This window comes from Budorcas taxicolor, chromosome 11 (genome assembly GCF_023091745.1).
Source record: "Budorcas taxicolor isolate Tak-1 chromosome 11, Takin1.1, whole genome shotgun sequence".
Taxonomy (NCBI): Eukaryota; Metazoa; Chordata; class Mammalia; order Artiodactyla; family Bovidae; genus Budorcas; species Budorcas taxicolor.
In genome coordinates this window covers 157,717,152-157,740,559 of record NC_068920.1, presented here as the reverse complement: position 1 = coordinate 157,740,559, position 23,408 = coordinate 157,717,152, and the positions used below count along the sequence as shown (strand labels likewise).

The 23,408-nt window shown below is 53.5% G+C and overlaps 1 protein-coding gene across 3 annotated transcripts in view; it reads left to right on the top strand.

Annotated features, from left to right (window-relative positions):
* ENG (endoglin) overlaps positions 1-23,408 on the top strand; it is a 30,914-nt gene that overhangs the window by 6,136 nt on the left and 1,370 nt on the right. For 2 of the 3 annotated variants that reach the window (XM_052648353.1, XM_052648355.1), the window contains exons 2-13: positions 2,516-2,658; positions 12,067-12,207; positions 15,026-15,188; positions 16,093-16,252; positions 16,557-16,686; positions 17,136-17,310; positions 17,580-17,722; positions 19,913-20,050; positions 20,277-20,315; positions 20,928-21,044; positions 21,377-21,628; positions 22,671-22,743. In XM_052648353.1, the coding sequence (XP_052504313.1) occupies positions 2,516-2,658; positions 12,067-12,207; positions 15,026-15,188; positions 16,093-16,252; positions 16,557-16,686; positions 17,136-17,310; positions 17,580-17,722; positions 19,913-20,050; positions 20,277-20,315; positions 20,928-21,044; positions 21,377-21,628; positions 22,671-22,743 (1,674 nt within the window). The remainder of the gene's footprint in view (positions 1-2,515; positions 2,659-12,066; positions 12,208-15,025; positions 15,189-16,092; positions 16,253-16,556; positions 16,687-17,135; positions 17,311-17,579; positions 17,723-19,912; positions 20,051-20,276; positions 20,316-20,927; positions 21,045-21,376; positions 21,629-22,670; positions 22,744-23,408) is intronic. The other variant, XM_052648354.1, reaches the window with a different exon arrangement.

The following is a 23,408-nucleotide window of genomic DNA, read 5'->3' as shown; positions in this document are numbered from 1 at the left end:
TGGGGGTGGCCATTTGGAAAGCCCCCGAGGTGGCTCTGCGCTTGTGGGTGGGGCAGGAGAGGGAGCAGACAGGGCTGGAGAGGTGGCTCCCCAGTGCTGGGTCTCTCACTCACCCGGTCACCCAGGCCCCCAGCGGCGCCTCCTCCAACCCAGGTCCCAGGAGTTTCCCTTGGTGCCAGGGGATTGTTTTCAGCTTTGTCTGGGCCCGCCTCCGGCTCCGGGAGACAGGCCCCGGGCGTCACACTCCCTCCTGTCTCCCCATTCTCGTCTGCAGGGTGGGGGCGGCCAGGACTCGAAAAGGCCCCAAAATAAATGGGCCTCTTATCTGATCTCCCAGCCTGGCCCGTTATCTGATCATTACATAATGGCCAGGCCTGTGGCCTCTCCCGCTGACGGCACGGAGGAGGTGGCCCCAGGCGGCCCCAGCGATCCGGGAGGAACTGGGGTTCCTGGAAGTCTGGGGAGGGGGCAGGGAAAGTCTGAAGGAAGGAGGAAGGCGCTGGGCTAATCTGCAGACCGGACCCCAGACTGCGAGCGGAGAGGTAGGTCCGAGCCTGGCCCGGTCAGCTGTGTGTGCTGTGTGACTCTGGACATGCTGCGTCTCTGGACTGTAGTCTCCCATCTGCACAGGAGGAAAAGCAACAGCCAGGAAGCCTGTGCTCACTGACAGGGTCAGGGGGAAGGTGGGGAGCACCGAGGGGCTCGGTGGGTCCCCAAGTAGGGGGGACAGCAGCAAAAGGTACCAGCCCTTGAGTCTAGTTGAGCCTGAAACACCAGTGACCTCCCTCTCTGAAGCCCCACGCCTGCAAGCTGTCCTGTCCCACCACTTCACCACCCACCTGGGACCAACTGTTCTTCAATGGCCAAAGTCAATCAAACAATTAAAATCAAAAGAACGACCTCTGCGGTCCAGCGGTTAAGACTCTGTGCTTCCACCGTAGGGAGTGCAGGTTCGATCCCTGGCTGGGGAGCTAAGATCCTACAGGCTGTGCAGTGGGGCCAAAAAGTAAAAACAGCAACAAACAGCCATACGCCTTGTCTCACGGAGTCCTCTCAGTCACCTCTATGGTTTTGTGGATTCTATTCTTGCGTCCTTTTACCAATGAGGACACCGAAGCCCAAAGTGAAGTAGTTCACCAAAGACACATAGGCTAGTAAGTGTTGGGCCTCCTCAGACACAAACCCAGGTCAGCCTGGTTCCAGGGACCTTGGCTTTCAAATGCCCTATTCCACAGGCACTCTGGGGTCCCTGGCACACAGGACAGGGCCAGGGAGAGGACTTCTAAGCCAAATGTTCTTGTCCTGAACTTATCCTTCCCAAGTGGTTGCTGGCGGGTGGTGTGTTGGGGGGCGGCCATCTTATGTCCTTCTCTGACCTCTGGGGGTCCTGAGCCAACCAGTGGAAAGTTGGGCAAGGAGACTGGGTTAAGCCAAAGCCAGACCAATAGCCTGGGATTCGGAAGAAGCCTCCCTCCCCCGATCCTCTGGGCTGGCGTCGGCTGGACGTGCGGCCAGGCCCTCCGCGCCCATCTTTGATCTCCAAGAAAACAGGAAGTCAGCGCGACAAGATGGAGACACAAACTTCCAAACAGTCTCCCCTTCTCTGTCCTCCTTCCCTCCTCCGGAGCGCCCCCCCTTCCCCGGCACATTCCTTCGGACGAGGTGTAGGGGCCTCATTTCCTCTTCCTCCTCTGCTGGGTCGGGGTGAAATTCCATTCCCTTCCCTCAGGACCTGCGTTTCCGGGCAGCAGGCTCTGCGGCCTACTCCGGCCCTGCCCTCTGAACCTGGGCTCGCTCTCTCCGCTGAGGCCAAGAGACTCTCAAGCCTCCTTGAGGCTCATGAGGGGAAGTTTTGCCTCCTGATCCTTTGGAGCGAACCAGCCCAGAGGCTTGGGTGCGTGTACATGTGGGCCCTGCCTCACATCTTAGCGTTGCTACATGTACCAAATAAAAATATAGGAGCCCAGTGAAATTTTAATTCCAGATAAACACTGAAACTTTTTAGTCTAAGTAAATCCCGTGCAATGTTTGGGATATGCTTATACTTTAAATATGTATTTATTTATTCAAATTTGGACGTCCTGCATTTTATCTGTTGACCCTATACCTACTAGCACTGTGACCTCAGGTAAGAGATTTTTCATTTCTGAGGCTCAGTTTCTTCATCTGTGGAATGAATATTATGATATCTACCTTGCATTGGGAAAATCCCCTGGCGGATGAAATGACACCCCTCTCCAGTATTCTTGCCCGGAAAATACCATGGGCAGAGGAGCCTGGCGGGCTACATGGGGTCGCAATGAGTCAGACACGACGGAGTGACCAAGCACGCACACACACACACACACACACACACACACACACACACCCCTTGTAAAGTAGCTGTGAGGATGTAATGAAGACCTTAAACAGGGCCAAGCATCCAGTAGGCATTCAGAAAGTGGGAGCAGCTGTCACCACCTTGTTCTTAACTGGTTCTTAACTTGTCCCTCTCTCGCCCTGTGATTTCCCACAGGTCTTGCAGAAACAGTCTACTGTGACCTACAGCCTGTGGACTCCAAGGTGACATACGTAATGAGCCAGGTTTCTGAGGGCTGTGTGGCTCAGATCCCCGATGCCACCCTAGAAGTCCACGTGCTCTTCTTGACATTCCTAGGGGTGAGTGCCCAATGGCAGGGTCGGGTGGGGACCCAGAGGATGGTCCAGGGTCAATGAGATGAGGACTCAGTCCCTGGGGTAGTGGGCTGAGTCCTCACCAGGCCTTCTGCCAGGATAGTGACATGGGCATCTCACAGGGCCTGTCAGCAGAGCCATTTCTGGGGGTAATCTTCTTGTGGCCTCTGAAACCGTTAGGTCGCCCTGCACTTGTGCAGTGATAAGACGGTGCCCAGACCACCAATATCGGGGGGGAGTGGCCTGCTCCCCACCACGCTGCCTGCCACAAGGACTGTGGGCCTTGATAACCCCCAAACTGCACAAGACCCAGGTGGGAAGGGCTGGGTTTGGCCAGCAGAGGAGTGGAAAAAAGCCAGGCGAGCGGTTGTTCGTGCACCGCTGGTGATGGGGAGCTCACTTCTTCTTAACGGATACGGCTTTGCTCCAGGCAGCCTTGACCTTGAAAAAGTGCTTCCCTCCCTGGAATGTCGTTCATCAAACCCCTGTGACCGGGTCAGGGTCTGGAAACCGATGACGTCACCTCCAAGACTCTCCTCCCCTTACCAAGAAGACCCGCCATGAGTTTGTCTAGGTCCCTCCTGATACTAATAACACATTTATTGAGCACTTACTGTGTGCTAGGTACTGTGCTAGGCCTACTAAGTGCCGGGAACAGAATTAAGCTCCTTACATATATTAAGCCTCTTGGGGGCATGTCTGTCAGGGCTCTGTCTCCCCATTTTTCAGAGGAGGGACCTGTGGCAGGCCGAGAAAGGTGAAGCAATATGTCTGAGGTCAGAGTTCACTAGATCCCCGGAGACTCCAAACCAGGCTGTTCCCTGGATTCCTCAGTGGATCTCAGTGTCAGGGGGCACCTGGCCCTCCTGGGCTGGTATCCACACCTGGCCCATGCAGCCTCAGGTTTTGATAGCGATTTAGTGGTATCAGCTCGGGGTGAACTTGTGGTCCCTGAAACTGTTAGGCTACCCTGCATTTGTGCAGTGATAAGATGGTGCCCAGACCACCAATATCGGGGGGCCCTGCTCCCCACCACCCTGCTTGCCATGAGGACTGTGGGCCTTGATAATACCCAAGCTCCAGATAGAGCCAAACACATGTTATGTGGTTTCGATAGCCATTGTAATTTTTTTTTTCAAATTTGGTAATGATAGGGAAAATGAGATTGCTCTCTGCGAGTTCATTTTGTTTGTTTGGATGTTCAGGTCTTGGTGCCTCACCTGGGTGGCTGGGACGCCCCCAGCCCCAATCACTCAGCAGCGGGCCAGAGTCAGAGAAGGCTCCTAGCCAAGCACCCAGGCCCATGGGAGACATGTGCAGACAGACAGCCAGGACCCAGATGACTGGAGCTTTCTCAGGGAGCACAGGGCTGCTATGGGGTTAGGCAGGGCTTCCTGGAGATTGCAAGAACGCTAAGGGTGGCCAGAGCTCACAGAGTGAAGGAGGCCATGGGGCTGAACAGAGGACACAGTGAGTGCGCAGAGTGAATGCACAGGCAGGGAGGCGGGCCTCGTTTGGGGTCAGCATCACATGGCTTGCTGTAGCGTGAGCATGCATTTCTCCTCGGGGCACAGCTGGGGAGGTTGACAAGGCCCCATTGCCACAGCAAGCGGCCTGGTCTTTATCCTGTGAACAGTGACAGTTGTTGGAGGATTTTTAGGTGCATGACAAGATGCTGCTGTAACCTGTCACCCTAAACTCATGACGACACAATCTCCTTGTCACCTTCTGCCTCTACCAGAGAACTCAGTCCATGGAATGTCCAGCTTTTAATTCAAGGAGCCAGGCTGTAGGCTCCAGGACTGCTGAGCCTGTTTGTTTGAGGGGGTGATGGAAAGAGCTGGGGTTTGGGAGATGGGGGCCCCAGTTCTGCATCCATCACTGGCCAGCATCTCATATCGCACTGGGCAGGCAGGGGGCTCCTTCTCTCCAGGCTCCGATAGACACACATTTCTTGGGCTCAGGGACTCACCAAAGAATCACGGAGTAGTTGAATCTGGCCCAGGGCCTGATGTGCACCAGTGACTGTGTATACAAATGAATGAATGAATGAATGTATTGCTATGTGACCTGGAAGGTCAAGAACATGGGCTCTGAAGCAAGACTGTCTTTGCACTGAACCTCATCCCTTATAGGGGCATGACCTTGGGCCACGTCTCCAAGCCTTGGTTTTCCATGGGAAATATGGGGCTGATGACCATAACTACCTCACAAAGAGGCTGTGAGAATCCAGGGGGGCAATGCAGGCATCATATTGAGCATGGTTCTGCCCAAAGCCGCTACTTAACTTACAGTAGCTGTGCCTGCCATTATAGCATCTCCTCTGCGGGGCCTACGTCTCTCATGTCAATACTCTCATTTGGCCTGACATGCTACAATGTACCGAGCATCTTCACATCACTCAACTAATTGGATCCGCACAGGCAACTGCTACCAGGTGGCTGAAGCAGGGACTATGAACGCACTTGCAGAGGGGCAGCTGAGGTCTAGCCTCCTGGAACTGGATACTCGTGGCTCTCTTGCCCCAAGAGAGCCCACAGTCCCATCGGACCTACTGCAGTAACACGGAAAGAACTGTGGTTTCCCTGGGGGGCACCTTCCTCGCCAGGCAGGCGCCAAGAAGGGGATCTCCAGTCCAACAGTTTCCCACAACCAGTCCTCACCAGGTGCCTGCTCTGTGTCCAGCCTGTGTTGGGCATTGATGGTGCAGAGGCAACGCAGCTCTGGCCACGGCCCTGGAGGCGCTCGCAGGAGAGGCAGAGGTGGGCCTCGGCAAGCCCTGGTGCTGAGTCATGGACTTGGCAGTGGAGGGAAGGGGGTGCCAGGGGCTGTGGGCCCCAGGAGGATGATCACTGAATATGGAAGGAAGGGGCAGTAGGGAAATGACTCCCAGCGTCGAGCCAGACAGAGGGGCGTCAAGGGCATTCCAGGCAAAGGGCATTGCCTGAGCAAAGGCCTAGAAGCAAGAAACACGAGCTGGCAGCGGTGGCGTGGGTGGCGGCTGTCTCAGCAACCAGCCCAATCCCTCCCGACCTATGGCTGCCTTCTGCAAACCCTGGCACAGAGAAACAGTTTCCTGTCCATCCCCGCGTGGCCTCTGAATCCTCAGATTTCCTGTGGGTGGGCGGCACATGAGCTGTGGCGGCCAAGAGCCTCGGGAAAGAGAGATTCAGGGTGTGTGTGTATGGTGCGTGTGTGTGTGTGTGTGTGTTTGGGACATTTGCAGACAGATGAGGGGGCCGCTGGGCAGGGGCTCTGTCTCGCTGGGTCCCCAAAGGGCAGGCCGGAGCCTGGATTCCGGGAGGGGGCCCGGGGTCACATCCTGACCCGTGGAGACAGGAAACCGGCCTGGTGTCTCAGCGGTTCCCGTCAGGCCGACTGCACTGATCTGCTATCCTCCTAACAAACCTCAGGCAGCCAGGGCACAGCCAAGACAGCTGCTGATTCACCCCACTTCTGGGCAAACTCAGAGAGCTGACACCGCCTCACCACCACCAAGCAGGCGGAACTCACAGGGCTCTGGTGCTGATTGCGTCCTGCCAGAGGGGCAGACGAGGTTGCTCAGGCAGAGGGAGGGCAGGGGGCCCTGGGTTCCTCTAGGCCACCCTGTGAAGGGCTGTGGAAAGCAGTGCAGCCCTCAGACTTAGGCAAGGGGGCCCCTGCCTGGGACCTACAATGTGTAGCCCCTCTCTGGCCCTTTTCCAGTTGCACCCCTCTGCCATCCCTCCCCAGCCCCTGCCCTGTGTACCCAGGACTCCAGAACTCCCTGCCCAAATGCACTGAGCCTCCTCCCAGGGTTGGATGGGGCTCCTTCTTGTCCTTCCCTCTAGAGGGGACACTGTATGGCTGAGGTTAGCTCCCCCAGATCTGAGGGCTGCATGCGGTTACTAGAGTGGCATCTATGGTGCAGACAGCAAGCAGACCTGGCCTTTGCTGGAGCCACTCCTGGAGGAGGCAGAGTGGGTGTCAGCAGTCCTGGCACTGAGTGATGCACTCAGCAATGGCAGGGACGTTATTGGGGGCTGCGGGGTGAGCATGGCAGAGCTTGACCATCCAGGATGGTTGTCCACATGTGTCCATGTGAAGAGAAGAGGGGTGGGTTGGGGCCAGGGGCTGTCACATGTGTTCTTGTCCCAGGCCTTGCAGATATTAGGGACAGGCTTGGTGGGAAGGGCATGGACTCGGGGCCAGACAGACTGGGCAGGGACTGCATCTGCATCTCAGTGCTATATCCCCAGTGTTCAACTCAGGGGCAGTCCCCGAATTGGAAGGATGAGTAAATAGATGGACAGATGGATGGATGGCTGGATGGGTGGATGGGTGGGTGGATGGGTGGATGGATGGTTGGATGGGTGGATGGATGGATGGATCGGTGGTTGGGTGGGTGGATGGATCGGTGGTTGGGTGGGTGGATGGATGGATGGATGGATGGATGGTTGGATCGGTGGATGGATGGATGGATCGATGGTTGGGTGGGTGGATGGATCGGTGGTTGGGTGGGTGGATGGATGGATGGATGGATGGTTGGATGGGTGGATGGATGGTTGGATCAGTGGATGGATGGATGGATCGGTGGTTGGGTGGGTGGATGGATGGGTGGATGGATGGCTGGATGGGTGGATGGATGGTTGGATGGGTGGATGGATGGATGGATCGGTGGTTGGGTGGGTGGATGGATGGGTGGATGGATGGGTGGATGGATAGATGGATGGATGGATGGATGGTTGGATTGGTGGATGTAGTGGATGGTTGGATTGGTGGGTCAATATTGGAAGGAAGGGGAAATGTAACTGTGTATAAGCATTTGCTGATTGGCCACCTCCGTGAGGTTAGCAGTGTTACTGGTTGTTTGGGGGTGTAAGTCTTGTTCTCCGCCAAGCTCCTGGAGGACAGAGTTGTGCCTTCTTTCCTGTCTCCCATTAAGAGCATAGCAGCCCCGGGCCAGGCCCAGTGCTACTCTCCCCGACAGACAAAGAAACTGGGGAAGTAGAAATGACATGGGCTGATCAGGAACCCTCAGCTGGGGAGAGTGGCATGCCTCTCGTGGGGGTTCTGGAAGCCCACTCTGTAGCCACCTGGCTGGAGACTGACTCCCAGATGCCAAACACTGGGAGCCCCAAGGAGGCAGACGGAATCAAAGAGCCATATAATACTGAGCCTAAACAGATGCGGAGACTGAGGCCCAGAGAGGGGCTGTTGCAGGGAGGTCTGACTGGTCCCAATTCAGCCAACAGCTGCCCAGCCCACATGCCCACCTCCTCAGCCCCTAAACTGTGGCCCTCCTCTGGATGAGTGAGCAGGGAGGGAATGGCAGGTCGAGAAAGCCAATCACTGCCATGTGTTTGGCTGGATGTTGGACCACCCGCTTTGCAGGCAGAATGTCACTGAATCCTCACAAATCTATGAAGTAGGCATATCATTCAGTCCATTTTCCAGATCAGGAAGCTGAGGCCCAGAGACAGGAAGTAACTGCCCAGGGTCACAGGCTAATGACTGAGCCCATGTTTGACTTCAGGTCCGTCTGGCTTTGACGCCCTTCGCCTGCTACGCTGCCTGTAAGTCTGACTCCACTGGGGTGAGCAAAGGGACGCCGGCTCCAATCTGGCCGGCTCCAGTCTGGCCCTAGGAGGGTGGGGGCTGCAGGCAGGCCCGAGGCTCCACTCCTAGAAGAATTGCTGGAAGCGACTTTCTATAAGTGGCTACTAGCGCTCAGGGCCTCCCCACTGAAATCCCCCTTCCCGCCACTGACTGCTGGGCCGACAATGGCAACTGTGGGCCAGAGGCACAAAAATAGAAACGTGGTCTCCCGCCCACTGGCTCAGGGAAGGGGCCGGGCAGGCCCCGGCCAGCCCAGGTTGCAGAGCTGGGGGCAAGGGCGTGACTGGCCTGCCCACCTCAGCTGGGCTCCCAGAATTCCCAGGATGCCATGGGGAAGGCTGGGAGCTTGGGATAGGGGACAAGGCAGGCCCCTTTCTTTACCTTTGGCCTCGGGGCTGGGAGGAAAGAGGGAAGTCTGCGTGTGAGTGACTGGGTTGATGAGTCAGGGCCACGGGATGGAAGTGTTTGCTATGGAAACCCTGGCTGGGTTTTTCTGGTAACCAGCTGGCCTTTGAGCTCGAGCCGGGAGCTCCGAGACCCCTGGAAGCCCAGCTCTCCAGCCTCCCTGACTTTCGACAGGGCTCATTTGCTGTGTGGCCCTGGCCCCTGCCTGCCTCTCTTTGGGCCTCAGCCCACACTCCTCCTCCCTCCCCACCCCTAACTCTACAGGGAGGAACTTGGTGACAAGGGAGTGGAGGGATTGGTATGTGAGCCCTGGGAGCAGAGCTGAGTGTCATGACAGATGTCACGAAGTTCCAGTCTCCTAACCCCCTCACCCTCAGCATGACCCGACGCTGACCTCTACTTCTCTTCTTTAACTTCCTTTATCCAGAGCCTCACTTGGTTTCGGTTTCCACTCTGTCCTATCCCTGTTTCGCAGATGGAGAAACTAAGGCACAATCAGGGACAGTTACTGTGGGGTGGCAACAGGCATGGATGGTCACAGGGCTCTTTCCTCCCACCTCGGGGGCTGTGCTCTCAGCCTGTGGGCGTCCACCGAAGGGCAGAGGTGGGATTATTCTCCTTGTCCGCAGCAGCCGTGGCACCTCATAACCGTAGGACCCATCTATTCGCCATGCATGGGCCGTGAGGTTCACTCCTCTGGGGGAGGACAGACAGGTGGGGCTGGACAGGGATGAACTGTGGGGCAGTCTAGGGAGTGGCAGGGTTGAGAAGGAGGACACAGTCCAGGCGAGCTGCCCAGGGGTCCAGGCACCCACTCTGGCACCATGCTGACAGGTACTGGGTGTCTGACTTCACCACTCACTTTGGCAGGGGCCCTCCCTGTGCCCAGCTGCTACATCTGTGGAATGGGAGAATACCTGACCCTGCTTCGATAAAACCATGTGCAACACACACACAGCATAGGGCTGGGCATGCGTTAGACTGAACCCTGTGAAAGTACTGATATTTTGTTGTCGTATTTTAATAACTTTATTGTGAAAACATCTGCCCACTTAAAGTGTACGGTTGAGGTGTTTTGATCATATACACAGAGCTGTGAAATCATATTTGATGGTTCAAGCTAATAATACATAGGCAATTAGGTAATGAAGCTGGCGTGGGTCCATTCTTGAAGATTCAGACAAGGCAGCAATGCCTGGACCTTTCCTGACAACACCAAGGTGGGTCTCCCTTCACTTCAGTTAATTTCAAGAACTGATCACAATCCTGGAACAAAATGTCAGCTCTGACATTTGGAGTGGTGTTTCTTATTTTGCCAAAATATGATATTAAATCCAATATTTAATCCACAAAGTGTCTAGAATGTACACTAGTTTTAAAAATTGATGACACAAGGTATTTCAAAACCCCAAAATTATAAACCCATTGGAAAACAGAAATTAATAAAAAATGTGAACTTACACAAACATAAATTCAAGATACATCACTCTACTATAAACTAGCGTAAAAGTGATCATTCAAAAATAAGCAACCTAATAGCTCACTAAAATGAAAAAAAATTTATGAAACATTGAAAATGAAATATTATTTGTTTTTATTTTGTTTCAAAGAGCAAACTTACAGAGCATGATCACGGTGTCATTATTAGGTAGTGGAAATATTTCTGTGCAGATTTTTCCAGCTGAAACACTCTGGCTGTCTGACATTAGTTGGGGAAATGGCCAGGAGATAATTAGAAGTTAAATCTAAAAACTTTCCACTGATGGCTTCATCTTGAAATATCCGTCTCCTTTTTGTTAAGTTTAAGGAGATATGGCGGGGTGGGGGTGGGGGTGTTCAGCTTTTTGTCTCTTTGGAGAGAGGTTGCCAGCTTTTGTGAACAGCTGGAGTTTGTGTGTCAGTCAAATGTTTCCATCTGTCTTTGTCCTTATAAGTCCAAGGCAGGGCTTCTGACACTTGCGCCTGTCTCAGTTTCAGGAGTCATCTATTCATGCTCCATTGGTTCAGAAAGTCTTTGAGCACAGCGGGGGTTCTTCTTTCTTTCTTTCTGGCTGTGCTGGGTCTTCACTGTGGCATGCAGGCTTCTTGTTGCGGTACGTGGACTTGTCTAGTTGTGGCTAGTGGGCTTAGTTGCCCCAAAGCATGTAGGATCTTAGTTTCTCCAACAAGAGATCGAACCCATGTCCTCTGCATTGGAAGGTGGATTCTTAACCACTGGACCACCAGGGAAGGCCCAAAGAAGTCTATTCTTGCAATAGAAACTTTGCCTTGTGGATTGCTGTGTTCTTTTTCTTTCTGGGAATAAAGAGGTATAGAAAAACATGATGGGGCAGGATAGTAGTTGAGAGTAGAGGCCTGCCTAGGTCTAGATCTTAGTTCCATACTTACATGCTGTGTGTGGTCATGGACAAATGGCTTCACCTCTCTGTGCCCTGTTTCTTCATCTGTAAGGGAGAATAACAATGGTACCTTCCTCTTAGGGTTGTCGTGAGATTAAATGAGTCAATGTGTAAAGCACTTAGAACAGTCCAAGCACTTAGGAAGCACTGTATAAATGTTAGGTATTAGTTGTTATTATTGTTGTTATGAAAGCATTCTAAATACATACACCATGATCAATTAAATTTTTTAATGCAGTCAGTATCTCTTGAGACAGAAATGATTTCAACTTCACTCAAAATAATGATATTACTCGACAAAACATGAGTATTTAGTACTTTAAAATAGTAGGGCAAATAGGAATACTGCAATTGGGGAGCAGAGTTTGATGCCTCAACACTGCTGCACTGGAACAGAGAAAGGGCACACGGTGCGCTCTAAAGTCACACAGGCTGGTTGACAGCAGGTGTTTAATGGAAATAATAAACATCAACTGACTACCAAATAAAGTTCAGGCTCATTGCATTTATTTATTTTAAAATATTTATTTATTTGGCTGCCCCAGGTCTTAGCTGTATCATGTGAACTCTTAGTTTCAGCATGTGGAATATAGTGCCCTGACCAGGGATTGAACCCAGGCTTCCTGCATTGGAGGCATGGAGTCTTAGCCACTGGACCACTAGGGAAGTCCCAGGCCCTTTATTTTAAATATAGCAGTGTGTACATGTCAATTTCAAACTCCCAATCTATCCCTTCCTCTGATCATTAAAAAAAAAAGTCTCCTTGGATTTGCTGAGACTCATCTTTCATTTGTTTAGCAAATATTTTCTGGGTACTTGCCTGAGGACCAGGCACTGTGCCGGGCTCTGGAAGACAGGAGTGGACAAGCTGCGCAGGGAGAATGAGATGGAAGCTGACAGTAAATGAGTCAACTCTGCTGACCTGAGTGGCACACAGCCTTTGCAGCCTGACTGATCTGTGTATGTGTCTCTCCCCTTGCCCCCATCCCAGGACATGTCAATGCTGGAGCTGACTCTCCAGACATCCAAGCAAGGTGGCATCCGGCCCCGAGAGGTGCTGCTGATTCTCAGTGTGAACAAATCCGTCTTCCTGAAATTGCAGGCACCAGGAATCCCACTCCAGCTGGCCTACGTGAGTGTGTTACCTCTAACCGCAGCCTCAGGCACGGGCTTTGGGAGGCCCCTGCTGTCCACCTCTGTGGGCCAGGGTCCCCTGCTTCTCTTTTTCATTATGACATTACTCATCAGGGCCCTTCCTGGTGAACCCTATGGGGCCCTGCCAGAGAGAACACAAAGGGCAACAGAACCTGGGGAAAAGAACACAAACCCGGAGGTGGGAATCAAACGCAGGAGGTGATATATGTGTGTGCGTACATGCTCAGTCGTAGCCATGTCCAACTCTTTGTGACCCCATGAACTATAGCCAGCCAGGCTCCTTTGTCCATGGAATTTTCCAGGCAAAAATGCTGTAGTGGGTTGCTATTTCCTCCTCCAGGGGACCCTCCTGACTCAGGGATCAAACCTGCGTCTCCTGCACTGGCAGGCAGATTCCTTACCACTGAGCCACCTGGGAAGCGCTCAGGTTGATGCACAAATTGGCCTAGTCCAACCGTCTCTCATAGCCTCAGTTTTCCCATCTGTCCAGTGAGAGAACTGGACTCACTGATATTACTCCATAAAATAACCTTGTCACTGTCTTTGAAAAAGTTTACAAGATGTAAATGTAAAAATATTCAAGCACAGACAAAAAAAGGCCAGAAAGAAACCTAACAATGTGTTAACAGTAGTTCTGGCTGGGGAGAGGGATGAGGAACAGAGATCTGCTTTGTTCTTTCCACTGTATTGAATTTGCAAGATTTGCTATAATTTACATGGCCTAAATTGGAGAAAAATTATTTTTTAAAAAATTCAAATTTTAAATGTCAGACACATCCACCAGGGAGAGAGAAGGTCCACTGGCTGGGACTACAGCCAGGGGGCCTCAGGGCTGGAGGAGGTCGGGTGGGCCGGGTGCACGGCCTCGGTCACGTTTAAGGCCCTGGGAGGTGGGACCCCCAGATGCAGCAGCTGTTGTTTACAGCCAGAAAAAGCAGAGGGGAGGCAGCCGGAGCTCGGGGGAGAGCCACGAAAACAAGTGGGAGCGAGACACAGAAAGAAATATGGAAACGGAAAGAGGGCCGGCCTGTTGTGGGAGCAACGGCTCTGAGAGACTAAGAGTTCGAGGAGGGGCAGAGGAGGAGGGGACCTGAAGGCAGGCCCCGGTCCCGGGCTGCCTGGGACGCGGGCCTAGACAGCGAGAGACGCTGAGGGGGCGCGCGACTGGCGGCAGGAAGGCCGAGTCAGGCGGAGCGGGCCGGCATGGAAGCCCCCCACCCCACGGGAGGGCAGGCCGAACGCAGCCAACCGGGAGGGCGGAGCGGGACCCACCCCGCGGCTCCCAGAGCGGGCAACGTTTATCCCCCTCCCCATTCCCGGGCCCTCTGGCGGCCCAGCCCCGGACTCGAGGCCCGGCGGGGCTCTGGCTGACGCAGGGCACAAGAAAAGCGCCCGCCCGCCGAGCCGGAAGGTCGCGGCGGCCGCCGGCTCCGGCCTCGGCCACGCCTTCATCCCCGGGGCTAAGAATACCCGGGCCCGGGAGAGGGGGCGGATGGACCGCCCGAGCCGCGCGCGACCTCGGCCCGCAGCTTCCGGAGCCGGCCCCGAAGAGCCGGAGCCTGGACGCCTCTGGAGAGGCCGAGAGTCTCACCGGGGGAGGGCGCAGAACTGTATCAGACCCGGCGCCAAGAGCTTGACAAATGCCCTTTAATCCCTATTACATTCCCATTTTACAGAGCTGACCCTGAGGGTCAGATGGTAAAAGTCCTCCCCCTCACCACCCAACCCAACTCTCTAGCTCCAAACGACTCCCCCAGCCCTTCCATGGGGTGGGGGTGGGCACTGGGCTCCTCATCCAGGTCCTCATCACTTTGCCCCCTTGTTAAAGTCCTGCTCCATTGCAAGTGGGCCTTTCTATGATGTCTTGCCTGTTTCCACTGTCAGGCAGTCCCCCCTTAGTATCTAGCCTGAAGCTCTCATGCTTCTGCTGCTTCAGCGTAATGCCCCTGCCTTTGGAGATGGGTGGAAGAGGAACTCTGAGTCCATGGCCCCAGCAGCTTCGTATGAATCCTTTGACTTCTACCCCAGGAAGTCTTTCCTATTTCCTTCTCTAGCCCACTAGAAATGGGCAGTGGAGGCAGTGAGGTGCTGGAGCCACCCAGATTCTCATCTCTGTTCATTCAAGGGACCTGTCTTGCTCCTTTTGTTTCTTATAGAATAATATCCTGTCTTCTGTTGTTTCAAATAACTTGAGGCATGACTGGTTTCTGGATAGTAAGATCTCCCAGAGCAGGGACCAGTTGTGTGTCTTTCATTCACTCATTTATTCATCATGTCTTCTATCTTCCCTTCTCCATTTCCATGTGCGGGGAGCACCTGCCGTGTGCCAGGTATCAGGATGAAGCTGCCATGTCAGGATCTTCATTGCTGGTCTCAAGACCCAGCACACAGTCAGACCAATATTTCTTAGTGACTACTGTGTGTCAAGCCCCATGCAGGGGTGGCCAGGCCAGCCACTGTCCCTCACAAGAGTGGGGGAAACCGACATGAGCCTCACGATAAGTGCAGACTGAATGAGGATGCTTATGGAGGGGTGGGAGGGTGATGGATGAACATGGATGTGTGTCCACCCAGCCCCCGAGGTATGGAAGAAAGATGGGGCAGATCTGGCTCTGAGGGGCCCTAGTTAGGGGCCTGTGGGCTGGCTTCGGCTCCGCCAGCCTCAGCCTCCTCAGCCCTGGCCTTCTCTGCTCAGCCAACTAGCTGCCTCCCCAAGTTATCTCCTGACCTCTGACGTGGAACAGAAGGCATTCAGGCCCAGGGACAGCGTCCTGAGCTGCCACATGTCTCCCCAGGACTCCAAACTGGTCTTTCACGAGGTCCTAGATGCCAACACCACACAGCTGCCATCCTTCACCACCAAGGACCAGCTCCTCAACTGGGCGAATACAAAGGGTCCAATCGCCTCTGTTGCTGAGCTGAACAACCCGCAAAGCATCCTGCTTCGTCTGGACCAAGGTCTGCCTCCCCAGTAGCCTCTCTGGGTTCAGGACTCTGCTCTTGAGGAATCTGAATTTCTCTGTCTCATTCCTCGGATGTGGACACTAAGGCACCAAGACAGGATGTGATTTGCCCCAGGTCACTTAGGACAGTGGTTACCCTTTCATCAAATGTTAGATTGAACCCTGTGAAACCGCTGCCGTTTGTCAGTCTCTTGACCTACAAAAACAGCACTTTCATATTATTTATTGTGTCCCTAGTATGTGCCAAGCTCTATGCCAGGCATCTGGGGACCCTGAGGGGACAAACCCAGATCCTGCCCTCCTGGAGCTGGCACTGTGGTAGGAAGATGATAAAAGACAGGTATACAAATTCTGTAATTTCAGGTCATGGTAAATACTCTAAGAAGGATAAAAGGGGGATGATGTACAGGCAGTTGCTGGGTTGCATCCCTAACGTATGCCATGGTTTTATACCTTAAATAAAATGTGTGTTGACAGATGAGGAAACAGAGGCCAGGGATTTGCCCTGGGCCATTCTGCTGTAAGTGGATTTGAACCCGGGTCCTCCCAAGCCCCCACTCTGCTGCTCCATCCTGCCTGCGTGCGCGCTAAGTCGCTTCTGTTGTGTCTCTTTGTGACCCCATGGACTGTACCCCACCAGGCTCCTCTGTCCATGGGGTTCTTCAGGCAAGAATACTGGAGTGGATTGCCATTTCCTTCTCCAGGGGGATCTTCCTGACCCAGGGATTGAACCTCTGTCTCTTAGGTCTCCTGCATTGGCTGGAGAGTTCTTTCTTTTAAACCCTAGCGCCACCAGGAAGCCATCCTGCCTGCCCCATCATTACTGTGGGAGAGGGTGGGCCTGTGTACTAGATGCTAGGCTGCTCCAAGAGGAGACAGAGGTGCGCTTATCTCCGCAGCCTCGAGCTCACCGTTCTCCTGCAATCTGGAACCCCAGAAGGACATGGGCCGCACGCTCGAATGGAGCCCGAAAGCCTCGATCCGGGGCTGCCGCTTGGAAGGTGTGGCTGGCCACAAGGAGGCGCACATCCTGAGGATCCTACCGGGCCCAGAGACCGGGTAAGGGTACCAGCCCCGCCAGCCCCGCCAAACCCACCCTCTATAAACCCTCGCTTCTGTCCAAGCCTTAGCTCCGCCCCGGCCTGGTTAGAGAACTGTCACCCCCGCCTATATCTGGGCCCTGCCCATTTCCACGCTCACCCGACAGACCCAGGACCAACCAGGTTAGGAGTGCAGCTGCTGCTCAACCGACCCCAGGTCTTGCTCTGGCCCGGCAATTCCTGGTCAAGCTCCCCAACACTGCCCCACACCCCGCACTACTGCCCTCGCTGATGCGGGGGGGTCCATCTCCCCCCACATCCAGGCCCCGGACAGTGACCGTGAAGTTGGAGCTGACCTGTGCTTGGAGAGATACTGACGCCGCCGTGCTCATCCTTCAGGGTCCACCCTACGTGTCCTGGTTAATCGACGCCAACCACAACATGCAGATCTGGGTGAGTCGCTTTGAGACCCACACAGCCCTGTTCAGATCTTCCCGAGGCTCCTCAAAGAAAAAAAACAAACTTCCTGCACCATCACCCCAGCCCTGGGCCTTTATATACGATGATCCTTCTGCCCTCTGTGCTCTACCTATTCTTCCTTCAGACCTTCACCTAGATGGCACCTCCTCCAGGAAGCCTTCCATGATCCCTTAGAGAGGCCCCCTAACCCAGCCCACCACATCAGGGAAGTTTCCTGGAGAGGTGAACTCCAAGCTGAGTTGAAAGACAGACAGGAACCAGTAGATGAGGGGAGGTGGTCCAGGCAGGGGAAACAGCAGGAGCAAAAGAGAGCCTGACTGAGGCCTGGCAGACCCTGGCCAGCCTGCAGGCACACCTTGCCAGGCTGTGTGGCCCCTGACTGTGTCCATAGCTGCCTGCTCTGCCTCTCTCCCTGTCATTAGGCCACTGGTGAATACTCCTTGAAGATCTTTCCAGACAGGATCAACCCTGGCTTCCAACTCCCAAACACAACCCAAGGCCTGCTGGGAGAGGCCCGGAGGCTCAACGCCAGTGTAGTAGCATCCTTCGTGGAGCTCCCTCTGGCCAGTGATGTCTCTCTGCAGACCCACAGCTGTGGTGAGCACCTGGCTCCCTTCCCTTGCCCACCGCCCTCCTCCCCGCCCCCCCCGCCCCCGCCAACCTCCCTTTCCTGGCCCTCTCCTGGGATCTATTGCTACGTCCAGATGCTGTGTGAACTGGGAAAGTTGCAGCAGCTAGTGGGAGCCCCATGTTCCTCATGTGCATCTCAGGAATGCTGAGAGTACCTAGCTAGAGAGGCTTAGCACCTCAGAGCACAGTGAGCCCCACAGTGACTGTCTGCGGGGGCCCCCTCTGCTACCCCGCAGGCAGTGGGCTGCAGCCCTCACCCACACCAGTGGAGATCACCACTCCCAATAAGGGCTGCAACCAGGAGCTACTTCTGACCCTGATCCAGCCGAAGTGCTCCAGCGATGGCATGACTCTGGTACTCAAGAAAGATCTCATCTCGGTAAGGGAGCTCCTGGCCTCCAGTCCAGCTGACACGGGTAACTGGTCCTTCTTCCGTCCTAATCCAGGAAGGAGGACCAATCACATTCCTCTACAAGCCTTAGTTTTTCCACCTGTAGAACGGGCTTGATAATGGTCCCTACCAGGTGGTGAGGATTACAGCAGGTCTCATGATCTCACCTGGCGTGGAGCAATGTGTTAGGTGCTCAGTCGTGTTTGACTCTTTGTGATCCCATAGACTGTTACCCGCCAGGCTCCTCTGTCCATGGAATTCTGCAGGCAAGAATACTGGAGTGGGTAGCCATTCCCTTCTCCAGGAGATCTGCCTGACCCAGAGACTGAGCCCACATCTCCCATGTCTCCTACATTGCAGGCGGATTCTTTACTGCTGAACCGCTGGGGAAGCCTTATGTACTTAATACTGAAAGTGACAGTGTTAGTTGCTCAGTCGTGTCCGACTCTTTACGACCCCATGGACTGTAGCCCTCCAGGCTCCTGTGTCCCTGAAATTCTCCAGGCAAGAATGCTGTTGTGGGTAGCGATTCCATTCTCTAGGGGATCTTCCTGACCTAGGGACTCCTGCATTGCAAGCATATTCTTCACCCTCTGAGCCACTAGGAAAGCCCAAGTTCATATGTACTTAATCATATCACTTTAAAAACACATTCACTCCCATCATATTGAGATGCCATAATTAGCTCCTCCTCCCTCATTAGACATTTGGGTGTTTTCAATTCTGTAGTATTATAAATATGCAGGAAGTGTCATTGTGCATGAAATTCTTCTATAAGTAGAATTGTTTTCTTAAGATAGGTTTCCACATCAGTGAGATTGCTGGGTCAAAAATGAGGGAACATTCTGGAAATTTTGAAACTTGTTGCCAACTCGCTTTCCAAAAGTTGATTCCAATTTTCACTGCTGATTAATAAGAACACTTTGACTCTATCTCCAAATTATTGTTTTTTTGTCTAAAAAACTTTGCTGATGTGGGAGGTAGAACTTGTCTTCCATTCTTGTTTGAGTTTCTACTTTGATTAGTAAGTGTGGACTTGATACCGTGTGACTGAATAATAATCAAAGTCTCTGTAACTTTGTGGCTTGGTATTTTTCTTAAAAAAAAATTTTTTTTCAATTGGAGGATAATTGCTTTACAGCCTTGTGTTGATTTCTGCCGTACAACAACATGAATCAACCATAAGTATACATATGTTCCCTCCCTCTTGAGCCTCCCTCCTTTGGTATTTTTCTTATTTCTTTTTTTCCCCTTGATTATTTCTATAAGCTTTTTACATGAAGAAAGACATTTGTGGCCCTTTGTCTATCATTCTTATTGAACTAATCTCTCCTGGCTTGTTATCATTCTTTAAATTTTCGCCAGAGTGTTTCTTAATTTTGGGGATGTTTGAAAACATTGGGCCATCCTAGCTGGCCATCTTCTCCTTTGTGATTTTTTTTCTAGTCTTTCTGAGGCAGGAAATCTCTCTGCCAGAGTCTTGATGAGTCATGCATGTTCTCAGGGATTTTTAGAATGACATTTAACTCTATGTCCATGTGGAAGTGTTTTGGGGTGTGTAATATCAGGGCCAAGGTGAAGCTCCGTCTGTCTGCAGCCCGTCTCCCCCTTCTTATCTGCCTCTACCTGGCCCAGCAGATGTCTGGGAGGTGGCAGAGATGGTGCAGGGATCAGCAATGGCTGGCATTACCGCCATGCAGTCCCAAGGGGCCTGGATGCCATATACTGTGATCCACTGATCTTTGGAACATTACACTCAAGTTAAAAAGAATATTCTAGGTCTATAAATATATGCACAGATAGATGTCTGTGATTTATTATTCAGTGAGAAAACTAAGCTAAAGCCTGAAAGACAGTATGATGCCATTTGTTTAAAATGAGGGGGAAAAAACCAAACCCACACAATTTCTCTGAATGTATATGTCTAGAACACACTCATGATGTCACAGATATTATTGCTAGATACAGAAGTGTGTCAAGTTCAGGAAAAGTAGTAACTCTTAAACGCTGTAGGATGATAAGACCTAATAAAAATGGGGATGGGAGCAGAGGCATGGCTGTGATTCGAGACCCCTGGGGTGTGGTCAGTCCTTGGTGCTGGGGTGAGATGGACAGGCCCTGGGGAGCCCTGTGCCTCCTGACGGTGCCTCCCCCACACCCCCCACAACCCTGGCCCAGACTCTGCTCTGCACCATCATAAGCCTGACCTTCTGGGACTCCAGCTGCCAAGCTGAGGAAACAGAAGATGAGTTTGTCTTGAGCAGTGGCTACTCCAGCTGTGGCATGGAAGTGATGGAAAATGTGGTCAGTAACGAGGTAAGACCTGGGGTGGGAAAAAGGGATGGTGCCCCCTCCAGGTGCCTCCTGGATCTTCCAGGCAGAGAGGCTTTGGGGAAAGCGGGTGTGGTGCTCAGTAGGAAGACAAGACAAGCTTCGCCATTGGTTGACTCAGTTTCCCCATCCAAAAAAATGGGTGCGTTGGGTGGGATACCCTCTGGCCTCCTCTTAGGTTCTGACCAGCTCCTTGGCTGTCTTCCTGCAGGTGGTAATCAGACTCCTGTCAAGCTCATCACCGCAGCGGGTGAGATGGACGGTCAACGTGCTAACCCATGTGGTCTGGGGGGAGCAGGCCTCAGGAGACTCAGGCCCTGATCCTGGCAAGCCAACGTGTCTCCAGTGTGCCCCCATCTCCCCTTCTGTGCAATGGGGGCAGTACTGTTCAGAGTCATGTTCTCAGTCTCTCAAGTCAGAGGGTTCAAGCATGAATTGGCTGCATGGCCTTGGGCAAATCACATAAGCTTTCAGGGCCCAAAGGTCCTGTTAATAGGAGGATAAGAAAGGAGCCCCCTATGGGATGAGCTGTCACCAACAGGAGACATGGAAAGCACACAGGTCTTGTGAGGAGCAAGTTCTTTTTCTGGCTGTGTGGCTTGTGGGATCTTAGTCCACCAACCAGGGACTCAGATCAGACACCAGGCCTTCAATAGCAAAAGCACAGAATCCTAACTGCTGGACTGCCAGGGAATTCCTGAGGGCAAGTTCTTGATAAATATCAGTTGTGGTGGGGAAGGGGGAGGTTTAAGGTGAGGAGGAGCATCACGCAACAACTCTGGACCATGACTCCTGCTCCCACCCCTTAGCTTTCTCACTGGGTGCGTCCCAGACCCACCAAGCCTCCCTCCCATCCCCACAGAGAAAGGTGCAGTGCATCAACATGGACAGCCTCTCCCTCCAGCTGGGCCTCTACCTCAGCCCGCACTTCCTTCAAGCCTCCAACACCATTGAGCTGGGCCAGCAGGGCTTTGTGCAGGTACTGGACTTGGACTTGACCGCTCAGGCCTGCTGCCCCCTGGGATTTCTCAGAGCCTTTCTTTCTCCCCAGTGGAACTTGACTTCCTAGGGGGAGGAGGGGGCCAGCCTGATGCAGGTTTGTAGGGGTGGGGAGAGCTGAGGCGGGGCTCAGACACTGGTTGGAATGTCACTTCTTTCTCCTCCTTTCCTCCAGGCAGGCCAGTAACTGTCCTTCCACCATCAAAGTTCCCGAGCAGGAACTCTAGAACTCTAGCTTATTTCGCGAGAACAGGTAAGGTGGAGAGCTACGAGTTACTGACCGGGCCTCGGTCCCCTTACCTACCCATGCAGGTGAGCGTGTCCCCATCCATCCCTGAGCTCATGATCCAGCTGGAGAGCTGCCAACTGAACCTGGGGCCCGACATGGAAATCGTGGAACTCATCCAGGGCCAGGAAGCCAAGAGCAGCTGCGTGAGCCTGCTGTCCCCGAGCCCTAGTGGTGACATACGCTTCAGCTTCCTCCTCCGTGGCTACATGGTGCCCATGCCCACGACCGGCATCCTCAGCTGCTCTGTGACCATGCATCCCACGATTCGGTCCCTGGTGAGTGGGGGCCAGGCCCAGCCCAGCTTCAAGGGTGGCTTCTGGGTCTGGAGTTTCCAGGAGGGGATGTGATAGACCAGGAGGATGTGGAACCAGTGGGCAGAAGACAGCCACAGGCAGACACGTGGCCTCTGGGTACCAAGGGGACTCTTTCTGCCACCTGACAGCCTTTGGATGGCTGTGCTATGTCTTGGGACATTGGTCGGATATGCAGCTGCAACCACTATCCATCTGTCCATCCATCTATCCATCTATTATTTCACCCATCTATCTGTCTTCCCACCATCCCATTCAGTCATCATTTATTAGTTGATGCTTCTCACCATCCCACCCAGTCATTCATCCAGAGTCTGTCCATCAGCTCAGTCATCCATCTATCCTTCTACAGTCACATCCAGTCATCATCCATCAATCCATCCACCCAGGAATCCATCCACCCAGCCATCTTATCCATATAGTACGATCACCATGGTAATCTCAACAAACAAGAGACATCAGGGAAGAGGGTTAGTACAAAAGACACAAAATTCTGATTTTCTGCAGTTACTGGTCACAACACTTCACCATCCAGTATATACCAGTTCTTAAACACTGGGCCCTGGACACACACACATACACACATACACACACATACAGTCATCCCCAAGCCCTTGCACGCAAAAGTGTCTTCAGGATAAGAAGCTTCTGTGGTTGTATGAAGCTGGAGAAGCCTCAGGGACCACTGAGTGGGCTCTCCCTAGGCCACAGTGAGCCTGGGCTTCTGGGCATTCACAAGGATAATGGATGGAGTGCCCCCATAATCCTCATGGGAGTCGGGAGCCTTTCAGGAACTCACAGGAAACACACCAGGAGCACCTCAGAATTGTCTGGCTGCCACCCTTCCACAGCACAGATCTGCCAGCATTTGCCCAGAGGCCCCCAGCCAGAAGGTGGTGCAGATGGGGCTCAGAGTCAAGGCCCCAGGGTGGGCTGTGGCAGGCCAGGGTCACAGAGACAGGGAGGAAGCCTGGAGCTGCCTCTCAAAGACTGTGCCATACCCCAGGCTCTCTTCCTCCTCCAGGAAGTCCACAAGACTGTCTCCACACGCCTGAACATCATCAGCACCGGCCTGCATGGTGAGTTCTAAGTCTCCCCGGGGTTCCAGGGGCTGAGGTCAGAGTCGGGTGTGATGGACGCTCAGAGGACCCCAGAGAGCAGGGTCCACAGCTACATCTTCCGCATGGACAGCATTTGCTTGTGACCACCCCACGGGACCATATGCCAGGCCTTTGGCTCTTCTTGATCCCCAGGGTGGCTGGCTGACCTTGCTGGGGGATGGAGCCTTCTGGAATCGGGACTGGAAAGGACTTGGGGGCAGTGCTGGCCTCTCTTTCCCTAAGACCCCTAGTGTGGAGGATGCCCCTATAGCCCAGCTCCCCCAGCCTGTCTTAGTTCCCCCTGGGCCCAGGTGCCCCCTGGGCAGAAGAGTCCCTGACACTGAATGCAGGTGAGAGAAGCATCAGCCCCTAGGCCATCCCACCTGGGCCCGGATGGAGCCCCTATGCCCAGCCTACAATCAAGAAGGCAGGCTAATGACCCCACTGAGGGGATGGGAACTCAGAGGCCTACAGGCAGGCTGCCTGGCCCATAGTCAGACAGACATCAGGAGTGCAGAAAGAGTGAAGCTTGGGAAAACCCAAGAGAGCTGAAGGGCCTTCAGGGGCGCTCTGGCTTCTACTTTGGCAGTGGGCTCAGAGAGGAATAGGGACTGACCTAAGGTCACACAGTGGGACTCTGGACT